The sequence below is a fragment of the Gracilinanus agilis genome, chromosome 3, assembly GCF_016433145.1.
Source record: "Gracilinanus agilis isolate LMUSP501 chromosome 3, AgileGrace, whole genome shotgun sequence".
NCBI lineage: Eukaryota > Metazoa > Chordata > Mammalia > Didelphimorphia > Didelphidae > Gracilinanus > Gracilinanus agilis.
In genome coordinates this window covers 526635092-526660915 of record NC_058132.1, presented here as the reverse complement: position 1 = coordinate 526660915, position 25824 = coordinate 526635092, and the positions used below count along the sequence as shown (strand labels likewise).

The 25824-nt window shown below is 39.3% G+C and overlaps 1 protein-coding gene across 1 annotated transcript in view; it reads left to right on the top strand.

The window, feature by feature from the left end:
- The window catches only part of FARP1 (FERM, ARH/RhoGEF and pleckstrin domain protein 1), a 324700-nt gene that overhangs the window by 291518 nt on the left and 7358 nt on the right, over positions 1-25824 (top strand). The window contains exons 18-25 of the mRNA XM_044670555.1: positions 3254-3332; positions 8688-8925; positions 10267-10397; positions 15979-16047; positions 16445-16534; positions 18628-18710; positions 18798-18910; positions 20110-20273. Coding sequence (XP_044526490.1) covers positions 3254-3332; positions 8688-8925; positions 10267-10397; positions 15979-16047; positions 16445-16534; positions 18628-18710; positions 18798-18910; positions 20110-20273 — 967 coding nt within the window. The remainder of the gene's footprint in view (positions 1-3253; positions 3333-8687; positions 8926-10266; positions 10398-15978; positions 16048-16444; positions 16535-18627; positions 18711-18797; positions 18911-20109; positions 20274-25824) is intronic.

Sequence of the window (25824 nt, the reverse complement as noted above, 5' to 3'; positions counted from 1 at the left end):
CCCCTCCCCTTTTTTTTAACCCTTATCTCATGTCTTAGAACTGATACTAAATATAGGTTCCAATGCAGAAAAGGGGTAAGGACTGGGCAATTGGAGTAACAGGACTTGCCCAGGTTCACATAGCTAGGAAATGTCTGAGGCCAAATTTGAACCCAGTTTCTAAGACTCTATCCACTGAGCCACCTAACTGCCCCCAGACCCTTTTTAATGATAGTTTTTCCCTTTGTGATTTCCCTCTGATTTATGATAGATAGATAGATAGATAGATAGATAGATAGATAGATAGATAGATAGATAGATAGATAGATAGATAGATAGATATTGTTTATATGTTATTTCCCCATTAGATTGTGAGCTCCTTGAGAGCTGAGGCTGTCTTTTTCCTTTCTTTTGTACCTCTAGTGTTTAATACACATAGCACATAGTCGGTGCTTAGTAAATGCTGGTTGACAGATCAAAGGAAAGTCTGCAAGGCAGCCTTCTGAGTCTTGGAGCTCTCTATCCATTTAAGTACTATACCAAGTGGCTTTGTAGAGAAGTTCAATCAACAAAATGCCAACTAATCTCACCCATAACGATATATTGAATTCAGAAAAGTGGTCCTCTGCTAAGCTTTTCTTCTGCCTAGATTTGAGTTAATGATGATTTTGGCCAAAAGCCAGACAACGAATAAGTTACTCGAGTGCCATGAAGTGGTAAGATTTATGTCCCCCAAAAGGAGCGGACAGGAGCAATTACAAGTCAAGAGTTTTACTCATTATAGTAGTCCATTTGGTGAAGTTAGGTGGACTGTGACTTTCCTGATGGAAAATATCTGAGAACTTATTGGGTGATGTTGGGTTGAAGGAGACATACATTTGCTTTATCATTGATTAATTGCAGTGCTGGCATATGCTGGAACCTTACTTAATGCTGTTTGTTCTCTTGAACTTCATCCAAGGGAATTAATTACCCAAGCAATGAAAAGATCTTACTTAAATTGTTCCACCTGTGAGGCAATTCTAAGACCAAGGACTCTGAGGAGGAAAGGGGTCATCTTTGCTGATTTTGCCACGCCATGATGGTATATTTCTCTCCCCCCTTGTTTAGTAACCCATTAACAAAATAAAAATGTTATTGTCTTAAATTGTGAGAAGGAGGAAATGCTCTTGGAGACTGAATTTTCTTTTGAGTCTTAATTAAAAATGAAAGGATCAGGACTGAAAAATGAAGAGGAAAAGATAGACAAGAACTTCAGTAAACCTTGCTGAGGGAAGAGGATGAATGAGCCTGGCACAGGTCTGGAAAGCAAATGCCCTGTCTTCAAAACTTTTATGATAGGAGAGATTTAATTACTTAATGGGCTTTGGGGCTCTCAGTTATCTCTGCAACATTATTTACTCAATATGCTTAGCTGGAGCCACCAAAATGAATAGCATGATACTTACTCATTGCACGTTTATTTGCCTGTGACCCACAGGCCTAGTATAATTTATGAGATGAACTTATTGTTTCCTACCAGCAAGACTTCTCTTACCCCCTCATAAACTGCCCTCAGTTTGTTTAATTAAGCATGGGAGTGCACCATGCAGTAAAGTTGCCTCTTTCCCCTCCATTCCCCAGGAGAGATGCTTGGTAAATTAAAGATTCAGTAAATAAGATTGTGGATACATCGAATGTTGTTCAGCCTGACTTTAGCTGAAATGGAAGTCATTATTTTCTATTGTTTGAAAACAAATAGATAACACTAAGTGGCTAGGTGGCATGGTGAATAGAGCACCAGACCTGGAGTTATGAAGTTTCAGCTTCCTGAGTTCAAATCTGGACTCAGATATTTCCTAGATAGGTGACCCTGGGCAAGCCACTACTGAATCCCGTCTGCCTCAGTTCCTAATCTATGAGATGAGCTGCAGAAGGAAAAATGGCAAACCACTCCAGTGTCTTTGCCAAGGAAATCCCAGATGGGATCACAAAGAGTCTGGCACATCTGAAAAGGATTGAATAACACCCAAAAAGATTTCACACTTTTGAGATACATAGTGTGAGGTTTTCTACTGATTCATGTTCTGTACTGTAGCTTCCTATGTTAGTGGACAGCCCACCTCAGTCATCAAGCATAGGAACACAAATCTTAAGTATATGTATACATCCCCTGAGGAGTTGGGGTATCTGGCCTTTGATTTATAGTGGGAGCATGTCTTTAAAAATTCTGACTAAGATAGTCCTCTCCAGGTAAATTTTCTGTAAACTTACACACCCATGTGTACTCCTTTTAGCTTTGGAAATTGAATCACCAACCCTACCATTGTTTCTTGTCATTATGTGTCAGTCAAGTGCCTGTTGTTCTGTTCAACTTCCCTCTGACTTTCTAGATCAAAGTACTTGATCATGGCCATTCCTCCTCTCTGCCTATCATTTTCTCTATAAAAATATATGTTATTGAGGGCATGGACTGCCTTGCTTTTTCTATTTGCAGCCCCAGAGCTTACCACAATGCCTAGCACAGAGTAAGCACTTAATGATTTTTTTCATTCATTCATTCATTCATTCATTAAAGCATACAGTAGAGAGGGAGAAAGGGAGAGGGAAAGAAAGAGAGAAAAGGAGAGTGAGAGAGTGGGGAAGAGAGAGAGAGAGAGAGAGATGGAGAGGAAGAGGAAGAGAGCGAGAGAGAGAGGGAGGGAGGGAGGAAGGGAGGAAGGGAGGAAGGAAGGGAGGAAGGGAGGAAGGAAGGAAAGAAGGAAGACTTTCCTGACCACCTTGGTCCAATTTAGATCAAGAGCTCTTCAAGGCAGGGCCTTCTCCTTTGTGTCTTTATCTCTGTGAAATGCTGTGTACACTTGTGTGGTTTAAAAATAGCAAGTCATCAGAAGCCAGGATTTTAGCTACTAGTTGTTAAAAATGGTGTTTAGACTTCTGTAAGGACTCCAAAATTATCCAAGTGTAACATGAAAAATGATGTTGGAATTAATTGGGTTAAAACATGTTTTTTGCTAACACACTCTCTCTCTCTCTCTCTCTCTCTCTCTCTCTCTCTCTCTCTCTCTCTCACACACACACACACACACACACACATTCACACACAAGTTTTATCCCTCTCTCATCCAAAGGGGACCAGGTACTCTAAAAGAAATCAGAGAGTTGGAGAGTAGAGATGGAATTTTTTGACATTTGGAAAAAATGCCTCTTGGTCTTTCCTGAAGTTATCACATTATGTACTATGATTGTGGTCAAATTGGGCAATAATTATAATTTCCTTTGCCTTTTCTTCTAGGGAAGGCCGCTCAAATGCACACAAAGGAGATTACCAAAGAATTGGTGATGTCATGCTGAAGAACATTCAAGGCATGAAGGTAAGCCATGCGGCTGCATCATCATCATCCTGGGCTATTCTTCTCCTGTAATGAGCACTCTTTGCTAAATGACCACATGGTGGAGAGAGTGCTGGGTCTGTATTTGGTCCAGCCTCAGACACTTACTGCCTGTGTGACCTTGGACAACTCATTTTACCTCCATTTTTCATTTGTAAAATGAACTAGAGAAAAAAATGGCAAACTATTCCAGTATCTTTGTCAAGAAATCCACAAATGGGGTCACAAAGAATCAGACATGACTTTAAAATGATTGAATGAAAATGATCATATGAGGAGTAAAAATGCTCCCCGGAATTAAAACTTCTTTATGTTTGGATAGCACCAGAGGTATTGGATTAATTTCATGTAACAAAACTTTCTTGGTTTTCCTGCTGGAATTTCTAAGGGTTTTAATATAAATCTGAGAAGGATGGTATTTCAACAAATTCTTCTTCAGGCTGTCTTAAAGGAAATCTCTTTGGAAGAATGCAAAAATTACAGTCTGTCTTAGGAGGCAGTTTTGTACCTTTTAAAAGGAAGGATTCTGAGAAGAGGCAAATGAGTGGCTTTGGGGTCATTTTTTGTTTTTTTTCTCTTAATCTATCCCTCTCTCAAATTTCTGTTTTCTTTGTTGGGTAATATCCTTCTTGTCACCCAAATTCATTCTAGAGTCTTCTCTCACACTCTCCATAGCTGATAAATTGCAAGTCTTGTCGATTTTACTTTCACAAAATTCCATATCCGTCTCCCATTTCCTATTGAAATTAGTAACATTCTATTTCCGTACTTCTTATTGGGATAATAATTGCTTGGAGTAGCAACAACATCCTATATCCTTCACTCCTTTGCCCTCCTCAATCCGTCTTTCACAAAGCTCCCAAAATAATCTTCCAAAAGTACAGGGCTAGCAATTTTATGCAATGATCAAATGTGAACGACTTAGCTACTAACAGGAATGCAATGATCAAGAACAATTTGGGAGGGACTTACGGAAAAGAACACTATCCACCTCCAAAGAAAGAACTGTTGGAGTAGAAATGCAGATGAAAACAGATGATTTATCACTTGTTTATTTGGGAATATGATTTGGGGTTTTGGTTTTATAAGATTTATCACTTACAGAAATGAATAATATGGAAACATGTTTTGCATGATAATACATGTATAACCCAGATTGAGTTGCTTGTCAGCTCAGGAAGAGGGGAAGGAGAGAGGGAGGGAGACAATTTGGATCATGTAACTTGGGAAAACTTATGTGGAAATTTATTATTAAAATAAAAGGGTTAAATTCAAATTTAAAAAGAAGTACAGGGCATCTTCAATGACTCCATATCACCTCTAGGAAAAAATTGAAATGACTCTGTTTTAAAGCCCTTGGCAATTTTGTTTTTATAATAGATTATTTCACATTATTCCTTCTCATACACTCTATATTTGAGCCAAATTGGACTACTTTATGCTCCCTAAATTCAACATCTCATCTATCACCTGTCCACAGTGTGTATTCTTTTCCTTGAATGTACTCTCTCCTTCCAAATTTTTAGAATCCTTTGCTTCTTGTGAGTCTCATGCAGATACCAATGCAAACCTTTCCTAGTCCTCTAATTGTTAGTGCATTCTTCCTGCTTTGATTATATGGTATTTATTTAACCTATGCAAACATTTGATCCCCCCCCAGGAGAATGTCAGCTTCATGATAGAACTGGATTTTTCTTTTGCCTTTGTATATCCAGTGCCTCACTTAGTACCTTATGTAAGGAGGTTCTTCATAAATGCTTTTCAATTGAATTAAAAGTAAACTTTTTTCCATCCCAGTTGGCCAGTAGTGTCAGAGACCATAACTTTTAGGAGCAAGTAAAATGCTGAAATAGGCCAGATGGGTGGAATTTAATAAACTATTTCTCCAGGACAATAAAAGATATCCTGAGGCTTGAATTAATGCACTTGCCAAAGAGATTAGCCTTAGTCATGGACATGATTTAGGTAAGTATTTTTTTTTTCTTAAGTAGCAATGTAATATAGTAGAAAGGATCATTGACCTGGGAATCGAATGACTTGATTTCTAGCCCCAGCTTTGCCACAAATTAGTTGTGGCAAGTTAAGTAACCTGAGGCAGATCGCTTAACTGCTATGTATCTCAGTTTTCTCATCTGTCAAATGACAGTGATGGGCAAGATGAGCTTTGATGTCTCTTCCAGATTTAACATCCTGTGATTATATGTTTCCTAGGATATTTGGAGCATGTAGTGAGAGGGAAAGGATCCCATCAGTCATTCTCCCTTTCCTTTTTCTTTTCAAAGACATTGTTTGGGACATTTTAAAAATAATCAACATCATATTAATAAGTAATTCATATAGTAGTATTAGTAGTAGTTGAATTGTGCATCTAGGCAACACAGTGGATAAGAGTGCTGATGAGTCTTTCTAAGTTCAAATCTAACCTCAGACACTAGCTGTGTGATGCTGAGCAAGTCACTTAACCCTCTTTGCCTTCATTCCTCATCTGCAAGGAAATGCCAAACTACTCCAGTATCTTTCCCAAGAAAAACCCAAATTGGGTCACAAAGGATCCGACAGGACAGGAAAATGACTGAACATCATCAGTAATCAAATCAATAATTAAATAATATGGCCTATTTGTTCTTTTGCTAACTTAAGTGATGCTCTATTTTAAAGGTGATATAGTAGTACTCCATTGCAAAAGCCCCGAACTCAAAAGTCAGCTAAAATGAATTCAGGTCTTGACCCTACCACTGATTTGCTCTGTGGTCTCAGTCTAGGAACTTCACTTCTCTGAGGCTCTTTCCAGTTTCCTGACCTATTCAGTTAGGGATTTGGATGACATGATCTTTAAAGGTTTCATTCAGTTTCAAATACTAGAATTATCTCGCATGTAATAGCAGAGAATATGGTTGGCTTATAGTGACAAAAGAATTCTTCAGAGAAAAACAATAAATACTGCCAAATGTTTCTCAGGTAAAGGTGAAATGCTCATGCCATAATTCTAGCATAAAGCATACAGATTCATATGTTGTAGATTAATTGATCTTTTCCGTTTCTGAAATGTTGCCTCCCATCCCCTACTGCTCTGTTCTTGCCTTTGTCCTCATGTCTGCCTCTTTACGGTGTCATTAATAGACTACCTAATTTCTAGGTTCTCTATTTCTTGTCCCCCTCAGCCTTTACTCTTTCCCTCTTATCTACTCAGAAAGCTTGTTATAAATCTCATTATTCTTGCTTACCAGGCCTTTGGCACCTTTTTTGCTTAAGCCTTTCAAGCTCTAAGATTTTAAGCCTTTGTGCCTACTTTAATTCCCATCTTAGAGTACCTAGTGCCGTGCCATGAGCCATTAAATGCTCAATGTACATTGGGTCTTCTTGTCTTGTCCTCCACCATCTTCCTTCTTTGGCTTTCTTTATGTTTCTCCCCTTCATAGTTTTCTCCCTTTTACAGCTGCCTTCCTGGCTACTTCCAGCATGCCACTTTGATACCAAGTGCTGACACTCAGTCTGTATCAGATCTCTTTTCTTCCAGCCCATTCCAGGCTTCTGAAAAGGGCACATGGACTGTGATGGTTTCCTTTTATAACAACCCGCCCATGCCATAGTCTCCTCTCTGTGAACCACATCTTCAGTCTAGTGAGTTAGTGTGTCATTCTGTAAGCTTCTTCTGCTGTTTTGAAACTTCAGATATTGCAATAATGCTGTAAAGTTCATAGATGGAGGCTGGTGCAAGAAAAATGAAAATAGATACTTTCCTGAGTCACTAGTGGAATTTAAGAACTTCCTTGATTATTAATTTATGTTTTTTGCATTTTAAATTTTAATTTTTAAAAAAGATTTTTCCATGGTTATATGATTCATTTTCTTTCTTGCCCCTCTTTCCTCCCCACCTCCCCGAGCTGACATGGAATTCCATTGGATTATACAAATGTTATCACTTTATACCCATTTCCGTATTATTCATTTTTGTAATAGAGCATTGATTATTAATTTTTTTAAATCAAACCGTAGAAACAAGGCATCCGTAAGGTGTAGAGAAATGAGCCTTGGACTTGGAGTTCTAGTCCTAGTTCCACCATTAGCTGTCTGTGTGATCTAGGGCAAATCATTTCATATCTGTGGACCTCAGTTTTCTCAACAGGATGAACTTGTGAAAAAAAAAATCTTGAAAAGCCAGTTTTATAATGATAGCTTTGTATTTTGGTTGTAGAACTCTCGTCGTTCTACCAGGGATATTTTACCATATTGTTGGTTTATTTTGGACCAGAACTGTGAGTTTTATTTGTTCTAGAAGATACCTGATGAGGAATATACTCATAGTACTTGAGATCGGTACCCAACCTACAATTCAGAGTCACTTGGGACTCAGTGAAGTTGAGGCATTTGCCCCGAGTTAATATTTGAGTCCAAACCTTTCTGACCTAAGGCTTCCCTCCATCCATTTATTCCAAATTGCCTCTAAACCTCATTTGTACAGTACAACCAAATTCCACTGTGGTATTTATTATTCCGCCTATTGCCCATCTTTAATGCCGTTCCTTATGCAGCAGACAGCTCTCATAGCAGTTTTGCCTAAAGTCATCATTACGTGAAACCAATTAAAAATGTGGGAAGGCATTTCTGTCATTTCTCTACTCCTCCCCCACACTGTCCACTGCACACACTTGCAGGAGTGATGTAGTGATGCTTTATTATTAGCCTTCTATTTTGAGGGGGGCTATTAGTAGCCTGTATGCGAGTGAGGATATTGACATTGTTCAAGGAGCTTTGCCAATTGAGTACATTAGCTGGGATATTTTTGCTGACGTTATTTTTATGATGCTATCTTTATCAAGTGGCCTCTGTGTTTTAGTCATACTATATAATGTAGGAAAAATATCCAGCCCCTGTACTCAGGATCTTCCTCATTTTCCAATACATAGATATAAATTTTAGCATCATTCATATTATTTTGAACTTAGGGTGAACATTTTTGTTCAAAAAGCTCCTTGTTAAGGAAAAAAAAGGTGAGCAAACATTGTGTCGTGTCAAGGAAGTGTCTAAGGCCAGATTTGAACCCAGGACCTCCCATCTCTAGCCCTGGCTCTCCATCCCATGGTAGATGTGTAATGAATGTCTCTTGAATAATGAATGGACATGTACTTCCAAGCTGTGTGACTCTGGGCCAATCATTTAATCCCCATTAACTAGCCTTTGCCCTTTTGTCTTAGAATTGTTACTAAGATAGAAAGTAAGGGTTTAAACAAAAATAACAGACATGTACCGCATCGATCCAAATATAGGCTGCACTTTTACAAACATCACATGTTTCTTCCCCATTTACCTTCTCTCCCCCCCCCCCCCCCTTATAAGCAACTGACAAGTCACCTGTGGAAGCACAACGAGGCTTTGGTAGAGCTGGAGAATGGAATCAAGAACTCCCGTCGACTGGAGAGCTTCTGTCGAGAATTTGAGCTGCAGAAAGTCTGTTATCTGCCTCTCAACACCTTCCTCCTTCGGCCTTTGCACAGGCTCATGCACTATAAGCAAATCATGGAGAGGCTGTGCAAGCATTACCCACCGAACCATTCCGATTTCAGGGACTGCAGAGGTGAGTCGATGAGCCACCTCTCCATAAAGAGCCCTGACTGGATTCAGGTTTCATGGATGTCAAGGCCCCTGGGGCCATTTTGGAAACCCAGAGGGACTTTTATGCCTGTAATGACATTCTACGAAGTTTGAAGCAATGGATTTTCTATCCATTTAGGAGTTTACAAAGTGATGGCAATGGGTTTTTTTGGTGATATTTTGTTTTCTTCTAATGCTCTCTCTTTATATAGATTAGTAGTTCCCAAACTTTTTTGGCCTACTGCGCCCTTTCCAGAAAAAAATATTACTTAGTCCCCTGGAAATTAAATTTTTAAAAAATTTTAATAGGAAAATTAATAGGAAAGATAAATGCACCTATGGCCATCACCACTCTCCTGGATCGCTGCAGCAGCACCCACCAGGGGGTGGTGACACCCACTTTGGGAATCACTGCTATAGGTGGAAATTGTTCACATTTGTTTTCTTGCCAGAAAAGGAGTTAGTTGATGCTCCTAACCTGGAAAGCTAGATTGCAGTGGTTTGAAAGCAAATTGCTATTGGCAAGAATCTTTTCTCCATTCTGCGAGAGAATGTAATCTCTCGTTTGACCCGCTCTGTTCCTTACCTTTCTTTTCTATTGGGGAACTCTTTATTTAGTTTTATTTGCTTCTTAAAACATTTACTGTTTTTTAAAAATAAGGATCATAGATATAGGACTAAAAGGACCTTCTTTTTCAGATACAGCTTAGAGCAGATGGCCTCTCAGGCACTTTATGAATGTGAGTCTCTGTGACTGAGGAAACCTGGGTTCTTGCCCTGTTTCTGCATGGCCACTGTCAGTTTGGGCAAATCCATTTTCTTTTTTTTTGGAGCCCCTCTTCCCTTGTCTAGAAAGTGATCTCTCTGGCTCTGTATGTCTTCCCTTGGAGAATAAGCCTAGCTAAATTGAGAAGGGGCTACATTCAGAATGACCAAAAGGCAATGAATTTAAATCTTTTGTATCCTGGTGACAGAATCTATAAGCACTTTCATTTGGTTCTTTTTCTTTACTGCCACAAGGTTACTATCTTGGAAGGTCAATGGTACCCCATGGAACTAAGAGTAAAGGGATTGTTTATATGTGTCAAACACTGTGGGGAAACCAAAGCAAAGCAGGATAACCCTCGAAGTAAATCACTACGTTTTTATTACACCGGGGTCTCTGAGGGAAGCGTTGTTGTTAAACCCTACAAAGATGGTTTCTGACATCGTCGTCCTAGAGGGTTTTATCCAGAAGCTTGAACTGGAGAAGGGGGGAATAGCCCAACAGCCCCCATGTCTCTCATAAATACTTCAGAGCTTTCTTTGCTTTTTATTTTATTAGCTGCGCTGGCAGAGATTACAGAAATGGTGGCGCAGCTCCATGGCACTATGATAAAGATGGAGAATTTCCAGAAGCTGCATGAACTCAAGAAAGACCTGATTGGCATTGACAATCTTGTGATTCCAGGAAGGGTAAGTAGGACAGGTCATTGTGTGGTGCCTGTGGTCAGAGCAACAGGTGAGATCCACCTGCTTTCATCGTAAGCTGGTTTATGTCCGAGAAGCAGACTGAGGTGCCATGGTGTAGGAAATAAGTAATGGATAGAGTAAATTTCATAGATTAACTTTAAGAAGAAAGGAGAAGAATTTGGATAGAAGCCCTGGGAGAAGACTCTGGCAAGGAGAAAAGGATCTTGGGAGGTTTTACTGGAAATTAATGGTCACTTTGAATCTGGCTTTGAGCTGGGAAGGAGGATTTTTTGCTCTGGCATTTTCACTGGGAATCCTAATTTTGTGAAAAGATTAGTGATTTCTGTGATGGAGTATTTGCCTTGGAGTATACAGCTATTCCCTGAAGCACAAAGACCATCTGCCTGAGATCCATCTGTCAGAAATCACTGATGAAGGTAAAACCCAGAGTTTGGTCCTCTGGATCTGGGTATTACTAGAAGCAACCCCAGGCTTTAGGTAAGGGCTCAAATACATCTGTGAGTCCTTCCTATTTATCCTTTTTTTTGTAATCCATATTTAATTAATCCATTTATAGTCAGATAGCTCACTTTGGGGGTCTTAGTTAGAGATAAGGAGTTTAGAATAGCTTGACTGAATTCTTAAGAACTAATTCACTGAAAGGTGAAAGTGGGTGGGTGGAGATTAGATCTATAGTTTTAGGAAATTACCCATCATTTTCCCTTTATTCTAAGGAAATAAGGAAATGAACACCAAGTATCATTTAGATACAATTCCTATTATAAAATTAAACTTTGTTTCTAAAGCCAAGGGGTTTGTGCTTTACTAACCTAGATAGTTCCCTAAGTGGGTGGTTATCATCTCCATCTAGGAAGGATTTTTACTTCAGTGCATAGAACACTGAATTTGGAGTTCAAATCCAGCTTTAGACACTGCCAAGCCCCTTCATCTGCAAAAAGGGATAACAACATTTACCTCACAGGGTTGTTGTGAGGCTCAAATGAGATCACATTTTACACATTTTAAAACCCCAGACAGACCTTTCTAGCTGTATTGCCCTGGACAAGTCACTTAATGCCAGTTGCCTACCCCTTGCCACTCCTTTGTCTTAGAATTCATACTAAGAAATATGGTGTTATTAAAAACAAAAACCAACTCACAAAACAATTCTATACAGGTATACCTTGCAGATATTGCAGGTTCAGTTCCAGACACCTCCACACTAAAGCAAATATTACCATACGGTGAGCCACGTGAATTTGGTCTGCTAGTGCAGGTCATCGTCATGTTTCTACTGTTCTGTAGTCTATTAAGTGTTCAAGAGTAGTGATATGTTGACAAAAATGTACATACCTTAATTAAAAAAGACTTTATTGCTAAAAATGCTAACCATGATTTGAGCCTTCAGTGAATCATGATCTTTTAGCTGTTGGAGGGTCTTGCCTCAGTGTCGATGGCTGTTGACCAACTGATCAGGGTCTGCAGGTTGGGGTGACTTGGGCAGTTTCTTAAATAAGACCACAATGAAGTTTACTGCATTGATTGGCTTTTCCTTTCACTTAAATGTGTAGAGACCATTGCTGGGTTATTCATCAGCCTGATTTCAATATTGTTGTTGGGGAAAAAGAAGGCCCAAGAAGAAGGAGAAAGATGGGAAACGACCAGTTGGTAGAGGAGTCAAAACACTTTTAATATTTCTTTATTGTTTGCCATTTTATCTGAACAGTTCATGATACCCCAAAACATTAAAGTAGTAACATCAAAGATCACCAATCACAGATCACCATAACAGACATCATAATAATGAAAAAAAGTATGAACTATTATGTAAGAACTACCAAAATATAACACAGACACCATACTGCTGGGAAAATGATGTCCATAGACTTGGCTTTTGCAGGGTTGCCATAAATCTTTAATTTGTTGGGTTTTTTTAAGGCACTATCTGCAAAGTTCAATACAGCAAATGCAATAAAAAGAGGTGTGCCTGTATAAATGCTCTTTATTAAGCCCCAGTGGCAAACTGTCTTCCCTATGAAGAAAAATGAGTTGACCTTGCAAGAATGGAAGCTTTGGTTCCAGGAAGCCTGGCTATTTCAGACTTAAAAATCCTGAAGCCGTTCCCTTTGTTTGGAAGCATGTTGGAATAGTTATATATGGAAAGGGGTGGGTGGAAATTAGTCAGTATTCATCTCTGCTGTGCAGGAGTAGAAACTATTTAATGCTTTAAGCATTTCATGTCATATTTGGTCCATGCGGGTCCTAGAGAAACTACTTGTGAACTTGCCTGCAATCACATCGAGACATCTCAATTTTCTCTTCATATATGTCTATTAGAGCAAGTGACTAACAAGTCTTCCAAGGGAAATTACTTATTATGTCCAAATGTACTCTGATCTCCAACATAAATGGAAGGTTGGGTTTTTGTAACCATGTGAGTATATGGCTATCATTTCATTGGGTCTACCCTTTGGCCATTTGGAAATCTGAATAAAGATCAAGGGCCTCGTTAGCATTGCAGAATCTCAATGTCACTATGTTTTCTTACTCATCCAATAGACTCAACTCATTTGTTGTCTGGACTCCTGTCTGAAGAGATTGGAGCTAATTAGTCATTAGGAGGCTTCTCTAATGGATGACTTTAATTCTGCAAAGTTGAATGAGCCATTTCAAAATTATTTGAAGGGATGGATATGGAGCAGAAGAGCTCTAAGTTAGTTTATAAACAGAATTTTGACATTTGTTATTCGAAAGCGAAAAAGTATGAAACCTGCCCCCAAAGTCAGTCATACCAAGCTATTTTTTCATCTATAACCTATTTCCTAAAATGATTCTGGGTCCAATGGTGGACCCTATGACAACATAGTTTATACCCACTGCTTCTCAGATTCAGTGGGATGATACTGGTGCCTGGTAGATAGCCCTTTCTCAGTACATGCTATTTTATTTAGAACCACAGGTAAAAGCTCATCGTGCATTAATACATCACAGACATAAAGTCGAGCTGGTAGCTAGTTTCCTCCAAGATTGAATTTCTGGTTCAATGGCAAGGTAGTTCTCCAGCCTGCCTTCTTCCCTGTCTTTCCCAAAGAGGAAAAAAGAAGGGAGAAACTGGAAGAGGGAGCCTGGCGTAGCGAACTATTTATTATTTTGAATTACAAGCCTCATTGGTCTTTCCTTCACTCTAGAAGAGAAGGAACCCAGCTCAAAGAGGCTGTACATCTGTTTCCTTCCCCTTTCTATGGTTAAGTGTCTTGTTGGAGACTTTTGTTGAAGGAAGTATGACTGTAAATAGCCCACAACTAACAAATAAGAAACTTAATAGCTGGTGACAATACAGAAATGGGTGTCTTCAGCCCCTAGCAAATGTGTTTAGTACATCCCTATTTGATGCTTCATTGTATAAATCCTCCCACCCCCACCCCCCTTTTGAACTGGTTCAAAATAATAAGTATTATCTCCCATCTTTGTCTCCATTGAACTGAGCTCTGACTCCACATCTCCTTTGTTCTCACTTATCTGGAGGCACCAGGGGCTGGGAAAAAAATGCCTCTTCTTTTTTCTTCCCTTAATCATTTATGGTGTTTAATGCAACACTCCTGTCTTTCCACATTTGGTGCTGTCAGAAGCATCTATTGGAAACGTATCCCTTTTAAATAGATGGGAGGCTATTCCTCGGTCATCAAAACCTAGTTCTAATAAAACACCATTTCCTCAAATAACAACAGCGATATGTCTGTGCCTTCTTGTGTCCTTTGTGCAAGGATATTCAAGTGTTTCCTAAATGTTATTTTACCGATCTTCAAAATATGCCTCTTACATTGATAAATTGGTTCCCAGCCAGAAGCAATCTCTCTGCTGCCTCTGAGCTCTCCTAGCATGCGTGATACAACTCTCTCATGCATTTATCATGTCCTAGTTGGTATTTTAGCTATTGGTGTATGTTTTATTTTTCCTACTAGATTTCAAGATCCTTGGGGAGGGTTTCTTTATACTTTGCCTGGTTGCCTTGTGGATAGAATGGGCCAGGCCCTGAGTCTTGAAAACTCATCTTTCTGAGTTCAAATCTAGCCATATATACTTACCAGCCGTGTACCTTGGCCAAGTCACTTGATCCTGTTTGCCTCGTTTTCTTCATCTGTTAAATGAAGTGACTAAGGAAATGGAAAACCATTTCCAGTGTCTTTGCTGAGAAAATTCCAGAGAGGGTTTCAAAGAGTCAGATAGGACTGAACAACAACAAAGAGGAGACAGTTCTGTTAATTTTGGTGGTTCTTTAAATAAAAAAAAATTGAACCTTATTAGTCTGAATAATACAGACCACTTTTGACTTTAAATCTGACTTGTGTATAAGTTGGAGTGTGACATTAGAAGAATATAAACTGAAAATATTTGTTTCCTTTTATAAGTTATCTCATTATAGGTTTGTGACCTGTATTCTGGGTGGAAGACTATATTCATATATAAACAGGTATCCCTTTCACATGATGGGGGTTAAGGGCACAGCACCCTTGTAATCTGGAAAATCCATGTAACATTTTTTGGCTTTCTTGTTCTTTTGCAAACTTTTAACTTACTTTGACTTTAAAAAGGAAATTGTGTATGGTTTTTAAAAATATGTTAAAAACATTGATTTTAAACATATTTTATGCATTTAAGAGTTATAAAACTTTTTCTGTGTTGTCTGCTGGCATTAGCATGTCATCTGCAGCTTCTGCAAAACTTCCCCTCAAATTCTAATTTAATTTCTTATGACAACCCACAGTATGTCAAAATTGCAATAGGGAAAGTCACAATATGGAAGAGATTCCTGTGTGTGTGTATGTGTATGTGTATGTATTAGTATGTGGAATTATTTCACTAGGATGTAGAAATTCCAGTATGGAGACTCCCTTTATCAATGCAGGTTGTCAACTCATATTTTATACCATTAGATGGCTTACAGTACTAAGAAAGTTAATTGACTTGCCCAAGGTGACATAGTTGTTACGTGACAGAGGCAGGACTTGAAACCAGGCTGGCCTTCTATCCATTGTGCCACATTGCCAATTTGGATCAATAGTAATTAAATTCATCTTTGACAAATGCATACACCTGGCCCAGGAAAGTTCAAATGTGCAAAGATTCATTGAGTATGAAGAATCAGTTATTTATTGGATATTCAAATCTGACCTCAGACACTTCATAGCTATGTGGCCCCAACCCAAATCAGTTAATCCCAAATTGCTTAGCCTGTACTGCTCTTCTGTCTTTGAATCAATACTTAGACAAAAGTTAAAAGTTTAAAAAAATAGGATTATTCGTTATTTTCTAATTAGTCGAAATACAATGTAGATAGAATACAGATTGCAGTAAAGTAAGCAATCTCATGGACCAATATAGAGGGAGGCAGGATGTATCACCCTTCTGTTTGTCCTCTCTTCATGAAGAGCTCTGAAGTCTGTACCATAGTTCCAATCCTTTCTGCACATTCCAGCCAGGAACAAAGGGCAAAGTTTTCTACAAGTCAAGGATCTTGGCATTAACTCAAGCTTAAGAATCTAGCAGGAGATGCTCATGACTCGCTTCTTCCATTCTTCCACAGGAATTCATTCGCCTGGGCAGCCTCAGTAAGCTGTCTGGAAAAGGGCTCCAGCAACGTATGTTTTTCTTGGTAAGAACGGCTCTAAATTTTGGTTTACTTCATACTTAAACGAGGCAGAGTACGGAGGAATAAAGTGACATTTTTTGAATTGGGTCACCCAAGGGGAACCTTGGGAAGCACAAAGGGTAGTAATAATAATGGAGGCTCAAAGTCTGTAAGTTAATGAAGTGATATGATGCCACTTATAAACATGATGTAGAGATCAGAAATTCTATTTTCTGGGGTAGAAGCGCCCTTCCCCAATAGACCATCAATGCATATGTCATTCAACCTCCGAGTGTCATTTTTGTTTTATCTTTATTTGGGTTTATTAAATATTAGTCTCTTGAAATAGAATTCTTTCAGTTTTAAATGATCTTCCTTAGTCTTCCGTCTTCTTACATTTTGATCTTCCATACTTTTCTAGTTTAATGATGTTTTGCTGTACACAAGCCGAGGACTGACAGCCACCAATCAGTTCAAAGTCCATGGACAGCTCCCACTCTATGGCATGACAGTGAGTATGCAGTGGGTTAACAGAATGATATCAGGTCGAAGGACCTTTTGCTAAAAGTTGCTAATGACATGTAGGCTAGGCTAGAAAGAACCTTGGGTTTTGTGGACGCTTGTGAGCAAAAACCTTGAAAAATTTATGAGTGCCTCACAGAGCCCTTATTTATATTAGGACCCTTGCCTTGGCCAAGAGACAGATGATCTCCCAAATTCATTCCATTTTCCTTCCTCTCTATAACAAATGAGTGGGTATGAATAATATTTGCCTTTCATTTCTCCTCTAGAGTGACAATGGGGAGATTGCTCTGCTCTCAAGGATCTAAAGGTAGAATTGAGTTATCAGGAGGGTCAGTAAAGGAGGGACTTCTAATTAATGAGAAAGGCTAGTCATGATGGCTTGACCTGCTTAACCCAGAGTAAACTTTGAGAATTGGAATTGTAACTTTATTCATCTCCTCAAGACTAAAAGGGACCTGTGATTTCATATGTGTATACTCTCCTTCAACCACTCCAGTCCATAGCCCAGCCGCCATACCATCACATCCTATGTCTTTTTTCCCCATTACAATGGACATCTTCTGGTTCTTTTTACCTCTTCCATATAATTACTTTCAGTTACCCAGAAAGCAGTGCCATGTTTAGATCCCTTATTAGATTAGGGTCTCTTAAACTTCTTTGTATGTCAGTAACTCCATGGGCAGAAAAATTAAGCAGCTGAATCCCTTCTCCAAATAATGCTTTTAAGTACATAAAGTACATAGGATTACCAAGGAAACCAATTATATTAAAATATAGTTATGAAAATATTTAAATACAAATTCCCAGTCCCCATGTTAAGAATCACTTGATTAGAAGTTGCTTTGTGGGCTAGAATTCATTTTTCCTTATTTTTCAGGTCTGCCTGGTATTAATTTAGGAAATATATTAATACCATTTAATGCATTGATTCTTAAACACTTTCCCTCAATCCTGTTTATTCTTTCAGCTAAAAATGATCGGTCCCTTCTTCAGTATTCTCCTAGAAATTCATCTGATTCCTTCTTTTGCTCAAGAGACTTCAATGATCCTCTTTGTTTTACTTTCCTACTCTAGCCCTTCTTTCTTCCACCCACGCTTCCACTGGAAAAAGAGAAGAAAAAAGCCCTTGCAACAAATGTATATAATCAAGTGAATCAAATTCTACTTTAGCTGTGTCCCAAAACATGTCCTATTATTCATCTTGAGTCCATTACCTTTTTGTTAAGACGTGTCATCTTCAGTCCTTTAAAATCATGGCTATCCATTGCATGGATCAGAGTTCTCAAATCTTTGAAACATTGCTTTTTTACACCATTTCTCATGGCACAAGAAATTCTTATACATTATATGCAGTAATCTACTAATTCATTTTCCAATAGATGGGCACTCCCTTGGTTTCCCATTCTTTGCTACTAGAATAAAAAAGCTACTATCGATTTTGCACATATGGGTCTTCTTGTTTCTTTGACCTCTTTAGAGCATAGGCCATAGCAGCAGCATCTCTCTGAAGGCCAAAGGGTATGCACAATTGTACTTTTGTTACGTAGTTCCAAATTGCTTTCCAAAATGGCTACACCAATTCAATGAACCAAAACTTAACATTCATCTCCAACTAATCTTCATCATATTAGATTCAATCCATCACTCTAGTCATCTGAGTGCTTTTTGGATCCTGACTCTGTTATCCACCTTCTTAGCTTTTCCTCCTCTAACTTTATGTTATCTTCAAACTTCGTGAGCATGCCACATAAACCTTCATCTAAGACATGATAAAAAGGATAGATCATAGAAGGACAGGACATGTTCTTTGGGCATTCTACCAGAGACTTTCCTCTAAGATGACATCAACCCATAAATGAGCCATTTGGGGGCTCAATCATTCAGCAAGTTTTAAATCCACAAACTGTACTAATGTCTGCTCCAAAAATCCATGGGAATATAGTGAGACTTCTAGATGTGCATCTTTTGAATTCAGGGGATGCCTTGGATGATATAGTTATTTTTAAAATTGTCTTTTAATTGCTTCCCCAGCAGTTTTCTCTTTCTAGTAACAGTGTACTCTAAACTTGCATCTTACAGATAGAAGAAAGTGAAGAAGAATGGGGGGTTCCTCATTGTCTTACACTTTGTGGTCAACATCAGTCCATTATTGTTGCAGCAAGGTAATTCAGTGATGTGAACAAATAAATAAAGTTCCCCCCTGTTAGTTGCTTTGGGTCTGAAAATGAAATGTAAATCTCTATTTCTAGTTCCCGAATAGAGATGGAAAAGTGGATTGAGGATATACAGATGGCAATTGACCTGGCAGAAAAAAGCAGTGGCCCTACCCCTGAATTACTAGCAAGTAGTCCACCTGACAATAGTAAGTATGGTGGGAAGATGGAAACTACTCAATGTTCTCAGTCAACCCCTGACCCAAGATTAATATGGGGAAAAGAAGTGTGATTTTAAGGAACATTAGCATTGTGATCTGTTTTTTAAAATCCTATTTCTGGCCATCTTTTATACCTGTTATAATTTAATATGTATGTTGAGAAATCAGGTACCCTAACAGTCAATTCTTTAGAGTAGTATAGAGGGCAAGAAAGGATTTGCAGAAGAATGTCAATTTTTTTAGAATTATTACTATTTTTTGCTATCTTTTGTTTTTATATTACCTTCATTTCTCAATACATTCCTTACTCCGAGGTCTATTACTTGTTAACAAAGAATAAAAGAAACCATTTCAGAAAAATGACCATAACCACCAACCAAGTTTGACATTATTTGCTGTGCTCCCTATATTTCAATGGTGTCAAACTTAGATAGAAATAGGAGCTACTAAAGTATATCTATGTATCCCTGTGGGTACATATTGACTTAGAGAAATACATAGTGACATTATCTATATATTTTATTGTAGTTTACATTTTATTTTGTTAAATATTTCCCAATTACATTTTAGTCTGGTTTGTGCAGCACTTGGAAATATTGCAGGCCACATGCATGTTTGGCACTTCTACCATACATGGTCTTACACTTCTGCAGGAAAAAAGGGGGGAGGAAGGGGCAGTCTTATCTCTTTTTTGGGACTAAGCTTGGTATAACCTTACTACTTTTAGAAGATGGCACTGTGGACTTTGCAATCAAAAACCCTGCATTAAATCCCAGCTCTGTTACTTAATGTATGGACCCGCTAATCAAGTCATCAACCTCTCTAGACCTTGGATGCTTCCTTTAGAAAAAGAAGAGGTTGTACTAGATGGTTTCTAAGAGCCCTTCTAGCTTTAAATCCACAGTCTCTGATTTTATACTGACACCTGTTAGGGGGAGGAAACCAGAAAACCCCAAAGCTAGAGTGAACACCACCTGTGCCAGGTATGGAGCCAATTTCCTTAAAGACAAAAAGAGGGAGAAAAGTAACTCAAAGGGAAACTGGAAAATATTTGTGGTTCTGACAATGTTGGGTTTTAGACTTTGAAACTGCATCAGGCTGACAAAGTATCCAAATTTGGGAACATTAACAAGGAAAAGTGGTGCATGTTGGCAAGAAGAGATGCTTTTTTTCCCTTTGCATTCCAGAGTCCCCTGATGATGCCACGGCTGACCAAGAATCTGAGGATGACCTCAGTGCTTCCCGCACCTCCCTGGAGAGGCAGTCTCCCCACCGGGGCAACACTATGGTTCATGTCTGTTGGCACCGAAACACCAGTGTCTCCATGATCGACTTTAGTATTGCTGTGGAGGTATCTACCTGAGCCACCCAACTAGCAACTACTCCCTAGTTAATGATACCTCCGCCTTTGGGTGCAAGGCCAGTCTCAAACCTTTTTGCCAAGATGAAACAACATGTTCCCCACCACTACTTTTAGGGGTCCAGCTGTTCTCTGCCATTTTGAATAGTGATAGCAATCCCTTGAAAACAATCATCTCCTTATTGGAACCTGATGAGCTATAACAATCATCTAATTTAATCTAAAACTCTAGGGTTGGTGGAATAGGGAAGAATGAATCTGAATCAACAATAACCAAAGAAAATATCACATAAGATCTATTACTGAGCACCGAGAATACAATTCCTCATACCGGGGGGCAAAGCCAAAAGGGTATTGTTGCTGGGCTTGGGAGGTATAGACCTGTCTCTTGGTTTTAGTTCTTCTCTTCTTTTTCTACCAATAATGTTTTCCTTTCTTTAAGATGTCTTCTTGAGGTCTCTTTATATATTCAATCCATCATGATCTTTTCTTTCCATGTGCTTTGTACACCATTGTTTCTTTTATTCCTTTAATGGTGCAACCAAAAGTTTGGCCAAAGGCTAAATCCACTTCACAGTAGAGGTTCAGAATGAAGAATAGTTTTGTTTGTTTTGTTTTTAAAGATGAACCTTTGGTGTTTCACTGGCAAAATATCTGAAGAAAAACCTTAGTATTACCTTCCAGTGCCTTTCATAGTGGTCTTCATTTAAATATGGAGAGGATAGCACAATACTTTACAGGAACTGTGATTTTTTTCAAAAGATCCATTCAATTTCTCTTTCTTCATAATGACAGAACTGGATATTTTAGGGAATACAGCAAAACACATTTGACCAGAAAGTTACCTCAGGGTAACAATTCTTAACCTTTTCAAGTATGAAAATTTATTTTTAATATTGCAACAGTTCACAGGCCTCCAAATGAGAGTTGTGTCACTTAACATTTGCTGATGGAGAAAATCCAGGATGACAGAAAGCTACAATTCAGCAATGCTTTTAAATGGTTCATTCATTATACATTTCAAATACAGTGTGACCCATATGAGACATTACTTGGTCTACAGAAGGAATTTTTGTTTCTATTGCCGAGTCACACTGCATAATTTGTTAAGAGGTAAAAAATGATTAAAACCACCCTGTTTTGTGTTCATCTGGATCAGAGAACCCACAAATCACAACTGCTATTTGTAATAGTTCCATTGCCCCCTTGGGGGATCCTTAGCCAGCTCATGGGTCTGGAACTCCCGCATTAACAAGCTCTTTAGAAGGGAACAATGTGTCTCCAGGTCTCACTCTGGTAGGGAGAAGAGGAAAACTGTTACATTGTCTTACATAACACAGAGGCGTAAGGATGGGACTTCTGATCATTTATCCCAGTTCAACAAAGTCTCTGCATCGTCCCAGGCTGGCACCTCCTCTGCAATTTTTAGTGAGAGTTGCCTACAGCATCTGGCCCAGGGTCACCCAACTTGAACCAGTGTGGCACACTTTTACCGCTGTACTAATTCCAAGAAACGCCCAGAAAGCGGTTTATCTAAGGGGTTGGTTTTTTGTTTGTTTTTTGGGGAGAGATGGGAAGATGTCCTATCCCAGAGGATGCCTCTAGGCCAATTTAGTTAGCATGTGGTGTGCCCAGAGAGCTCTGTTTTGCCCCACTCATTTGCTCATGCACAAGTGGATGGAGAGAAACAGGAACCGTTTTGTGATTTTGTAACTCCTGGCCGAAGCTGGAGGTCATGGGCAGAGAACTCACAAGGCAAACGTGGCACCAAGTGTACAAAACTGGCTACTAGAATATGAATCCACTTCCAGAAGATGGTTCGAGCAATCTTTCCAGTTATGTTCTAACACCCACCATCTTGAAAACTTGCCCAAATATTTAATGAAAGTCCTGTGGGTGGTTTTATTTTTTTCCCCCACTTGGAGGTAAATCCTCTTTTCCCTTATGTCAGAGTTGCAGTTTACAAACTATTGTTCTCTCATACCTTCAGCCCAGCAGAACTGATTCCAGTGGATCTGGTCCCAACAGTCTAGCAGCCATGTCCATCCTCCTCAGTTGTCCCTGTACTCAGGAGCCTCATTCAGACTTTTCTCAGTGTAGCTTCCTCATGGGCATTGGTGTTTATTCTCATCTCTATGCCTTTTCCCTCTTGCCATCTCATTTCCCAACCCCTTTTCTTCTTCTCTGGGAGTGAAGATCCTTCTTTTTGTCAGATACCGTCCTTCATGGCCTGCTGGGCTGAGCAGAGGTTGGCCAACTTTCCATTTCACACCTTTGATGGTATCCGATGCAAAGCCTGTCATTAGTGACATCTTCCAGATTACTAACCACAAGGGAGATGGGTCTGCTTGTGGATGGTCAAGAGAAGAGAGCGAACAGGCAGCCATCATTTTTAAATGTGAATTAAATTGATGTCTCTTCTCTTCTGGGTAAACTCAGGAAAGGGGAATGTTTTGGGGAAGAGAGAACCATTGCTTCTTCTTGCTCACACCTTTGAAGCATCTGAGTTTGTATGTTAGATGCTCACTTGTGACAGAGTGGAATCTGAGGGAGTCTTTGTGGACTCGGAACTGTGGCTTTTCCCGTGGAAGCTACTTAACACCAAGTGCCAATGGGGTCAAGGGCATTGAGTCCCAAAGCTAGAAGAGGCCCTTTAATCTGAGCAAAGTGGCCATCTGAGATGAACACGGTAGTGCTTTCAAGCCTAATTCCTCTTGGGTATCAAGTCCTACCAAGCACAAATCCTCTTCTCTAAATGGTAGAGGTGATTTTCTATAATTATGGTCATGAATTATTTAAGTGGCTCTAAGACACGTTCAAAATCTCTTCAAAAAGATGTCCAAAAAAATGGATTTATAAATGACTTAAGATAGATTCCAGGCAACATTCTCTTTGCAAGGGAACTCAGGCCCATTTTTCTTGTGTAGGTTTCAGACTTCTTAGAACACTTAAGGTATTCTAGGCATTACAGACAGGGTAATGGCATAAATGAGACATTGGGGAAGAGTGTGAGAACAGTTATGATAGAATTGAGAGTCTATAAAGTTGGAAAGCTTGGTGGAGCCCAGGGCATGGAGGGGGGAGCTTGGATGTCAAACTAAGGATTTTGGACTTCATCTCATGGCTATAGAGAAGCCCTGTAGAGGGGAGAATTGACATAATGAAAGAAGAGTTTGGGAAAACTAAAGAATAAATGTGGCAGGATGGATTAGATTAGCCACAGGGTCACCATTATATACTAGTCTTGTCATGAATGAAAATTAGGCTTCATACTAGGATCATAGCAATGGAAATGGAAAGGATGGAAGCAAGAGAATGAGCAAACATTGGTGACTTAATGGATATGGATGACGAGGAGAAGAAAACGAGTCACAGACGATAATTCAGGATGGAGATAAGGAAGTTATTTTCAGGGAAAGATGCTAGGCTCAATTTCAGACTTGTGAGGTGATATTCAGGGAGAGCCATCCAACAAGGCAAATTGGAAATAGAGGATCATTGACTAGAAAGAGGTCAGGGATGAAGTTTGGAAAAGCCATCAGAGTGGATGCCCCTCCAAAGGGGAGACGGTACGGAGAGGAAAAACAAGAGGGGCAAGTTCAGAATCTTTGTACGCAAAACTTTGTGCGCAGACTCACCTATACATAGTGACATTCATGGTATGACCCTCCCTCAATATTTCAATAATAGCAAGGTTCTGATATATTCTATCATTTACTATTTAATTCCATGTGATCATAGCTCTAGAACAGGAGTTCTTAACCTGAGGTCTATAAACTAAAGGAGTCAGTGGAAAGATTTCAGGAGGTCCATGAATTTGGATAGGAGAAAAAACTTACATCATTATCTTTATTCATTTCTGACTGAATTTTAGCATTTTGTTCAGTTATTTAAAAACTTTATGCTGATAAGGGTTCCATAGATTCCAAGAGATTGCCTAAGAGGCAGCTAAGTGACATAAGGAGTAGATCAGATGAAACCTGGAGTCAGGGAGACCCGAGTTTGATGTTGTTTCAGACATTTAGAGGCTGTGTGATCTTTGGGCAAGTCACTTAAATTTTTTAGCCTCAGTTTCCTCATTTGTAAAATGGAGATCATAGTAGCACATCCCTCAAAGGGTTGTTCTACAGATCAAGTGAGATAACATGTTAATAAGCACTTTGCAAACCTTAAAGGGCTATGTAATAGCTAGTATCATTACTATTATTACATGTTACAAAACCTCAGTAGCCGGTTAGTTCTATTTTCTCATTTTATAGATCAGAAAACCAAGTCCCAGGAAAGTTAAACTGGCCCAAATCACATTGTATTAAGGACCAGGGGCAAGATTTGAAACTAAGTCCCCTGCCTCCAGGATCAGTACATTTCTCTCTGCCATCTCTCTCAATCCTTTTTCTAGGCAATGAATGAAGTCACTTCAACCTTTGTTCTCTTTAATCAAATTAAATATTTTCTACTTTACTATTAAATGGTTAAATTTTGCAGGGTGGGGAGATTAATAGAGGCCACTTATTATGCATTACTTTTCAACCACACTGGCGCCTACTGAGAATAAGTAACACTGGACCAAACCATGTCATTAGAGAACAGTCAGTATTTTCAAAATTTGAGCCCTGGAAAACAGAGCCCATTGTGGGCATCTCCTTAATTCACGAGAAACAATGGAGGCAAATGGGCAGCCCATTTCCCAAGACTGAGGTTTCCTGGTGGTTTGACCAGCTTTCCTCAGGTGTGGAAACTCTATGGAGATGGTCATTTTCTGGTCCAGCCAAAATTTTCTATTCCTAGAGCTTCTAATCTGAACCTTGGGAGGATGTTTTTGTTTAAATTTTCCCAAAAATCATCACAGCTCTGTTTGACCCTGGGTCAGAGGAGCATTCTCCCACACTGAAATGACAAGAAAACTGGGCAATTAAACAAAAGGCTCTGGGGGCAGCTGTCTCCATTCATAAGGGAGAGAGGGATGCTTAATAATCTCTGCTGCTCTGAGATCTTCCAGGTGGAAAGGAAGGACACTGCAGAGCTTCATTTCACTCTAGTAACTCTAAAAGCAAGGGTAGGGCCTCTTTCATTCCTTACCAGACCAGGAGCGTGTCTTCATCCTCCCTTTTTTCCCCCAAATCCTTCCCAGAAATGGGAAGCCTTGAGCAAAATGTAGCCCAAGCAGCAGCTCTTGCTGTCCTGTGCAGCCACCGGTATTGTGCCTTTGTTGCAATGCGCTAGATGGCAGTAAATAGCCATTTAGCCTTTCCCCACCACTGGGTTGCCTGCTCCTGCCCAGGCATTTCCCCCTTAATGAAGAATGCAAGATGCCTACAGTAGACTTGGGAGAAAAAAAATTCCAAGCTTGTTGGGGGATGATTAAAGAAGAATTAATCACTCTAAGCTTATCTAATTCCACAAGGATTTCTGCATTTAAAAAAAATGACAGCAGACCATTTTTCTTAAGTTCCACACAAGCTTCATTGAGAGGAAAATTAATTCTTCTAGAAATACATCACCAGGAAAGCGGGGGGGGGGGGGGGGAGGGGGGGGCTGGCGC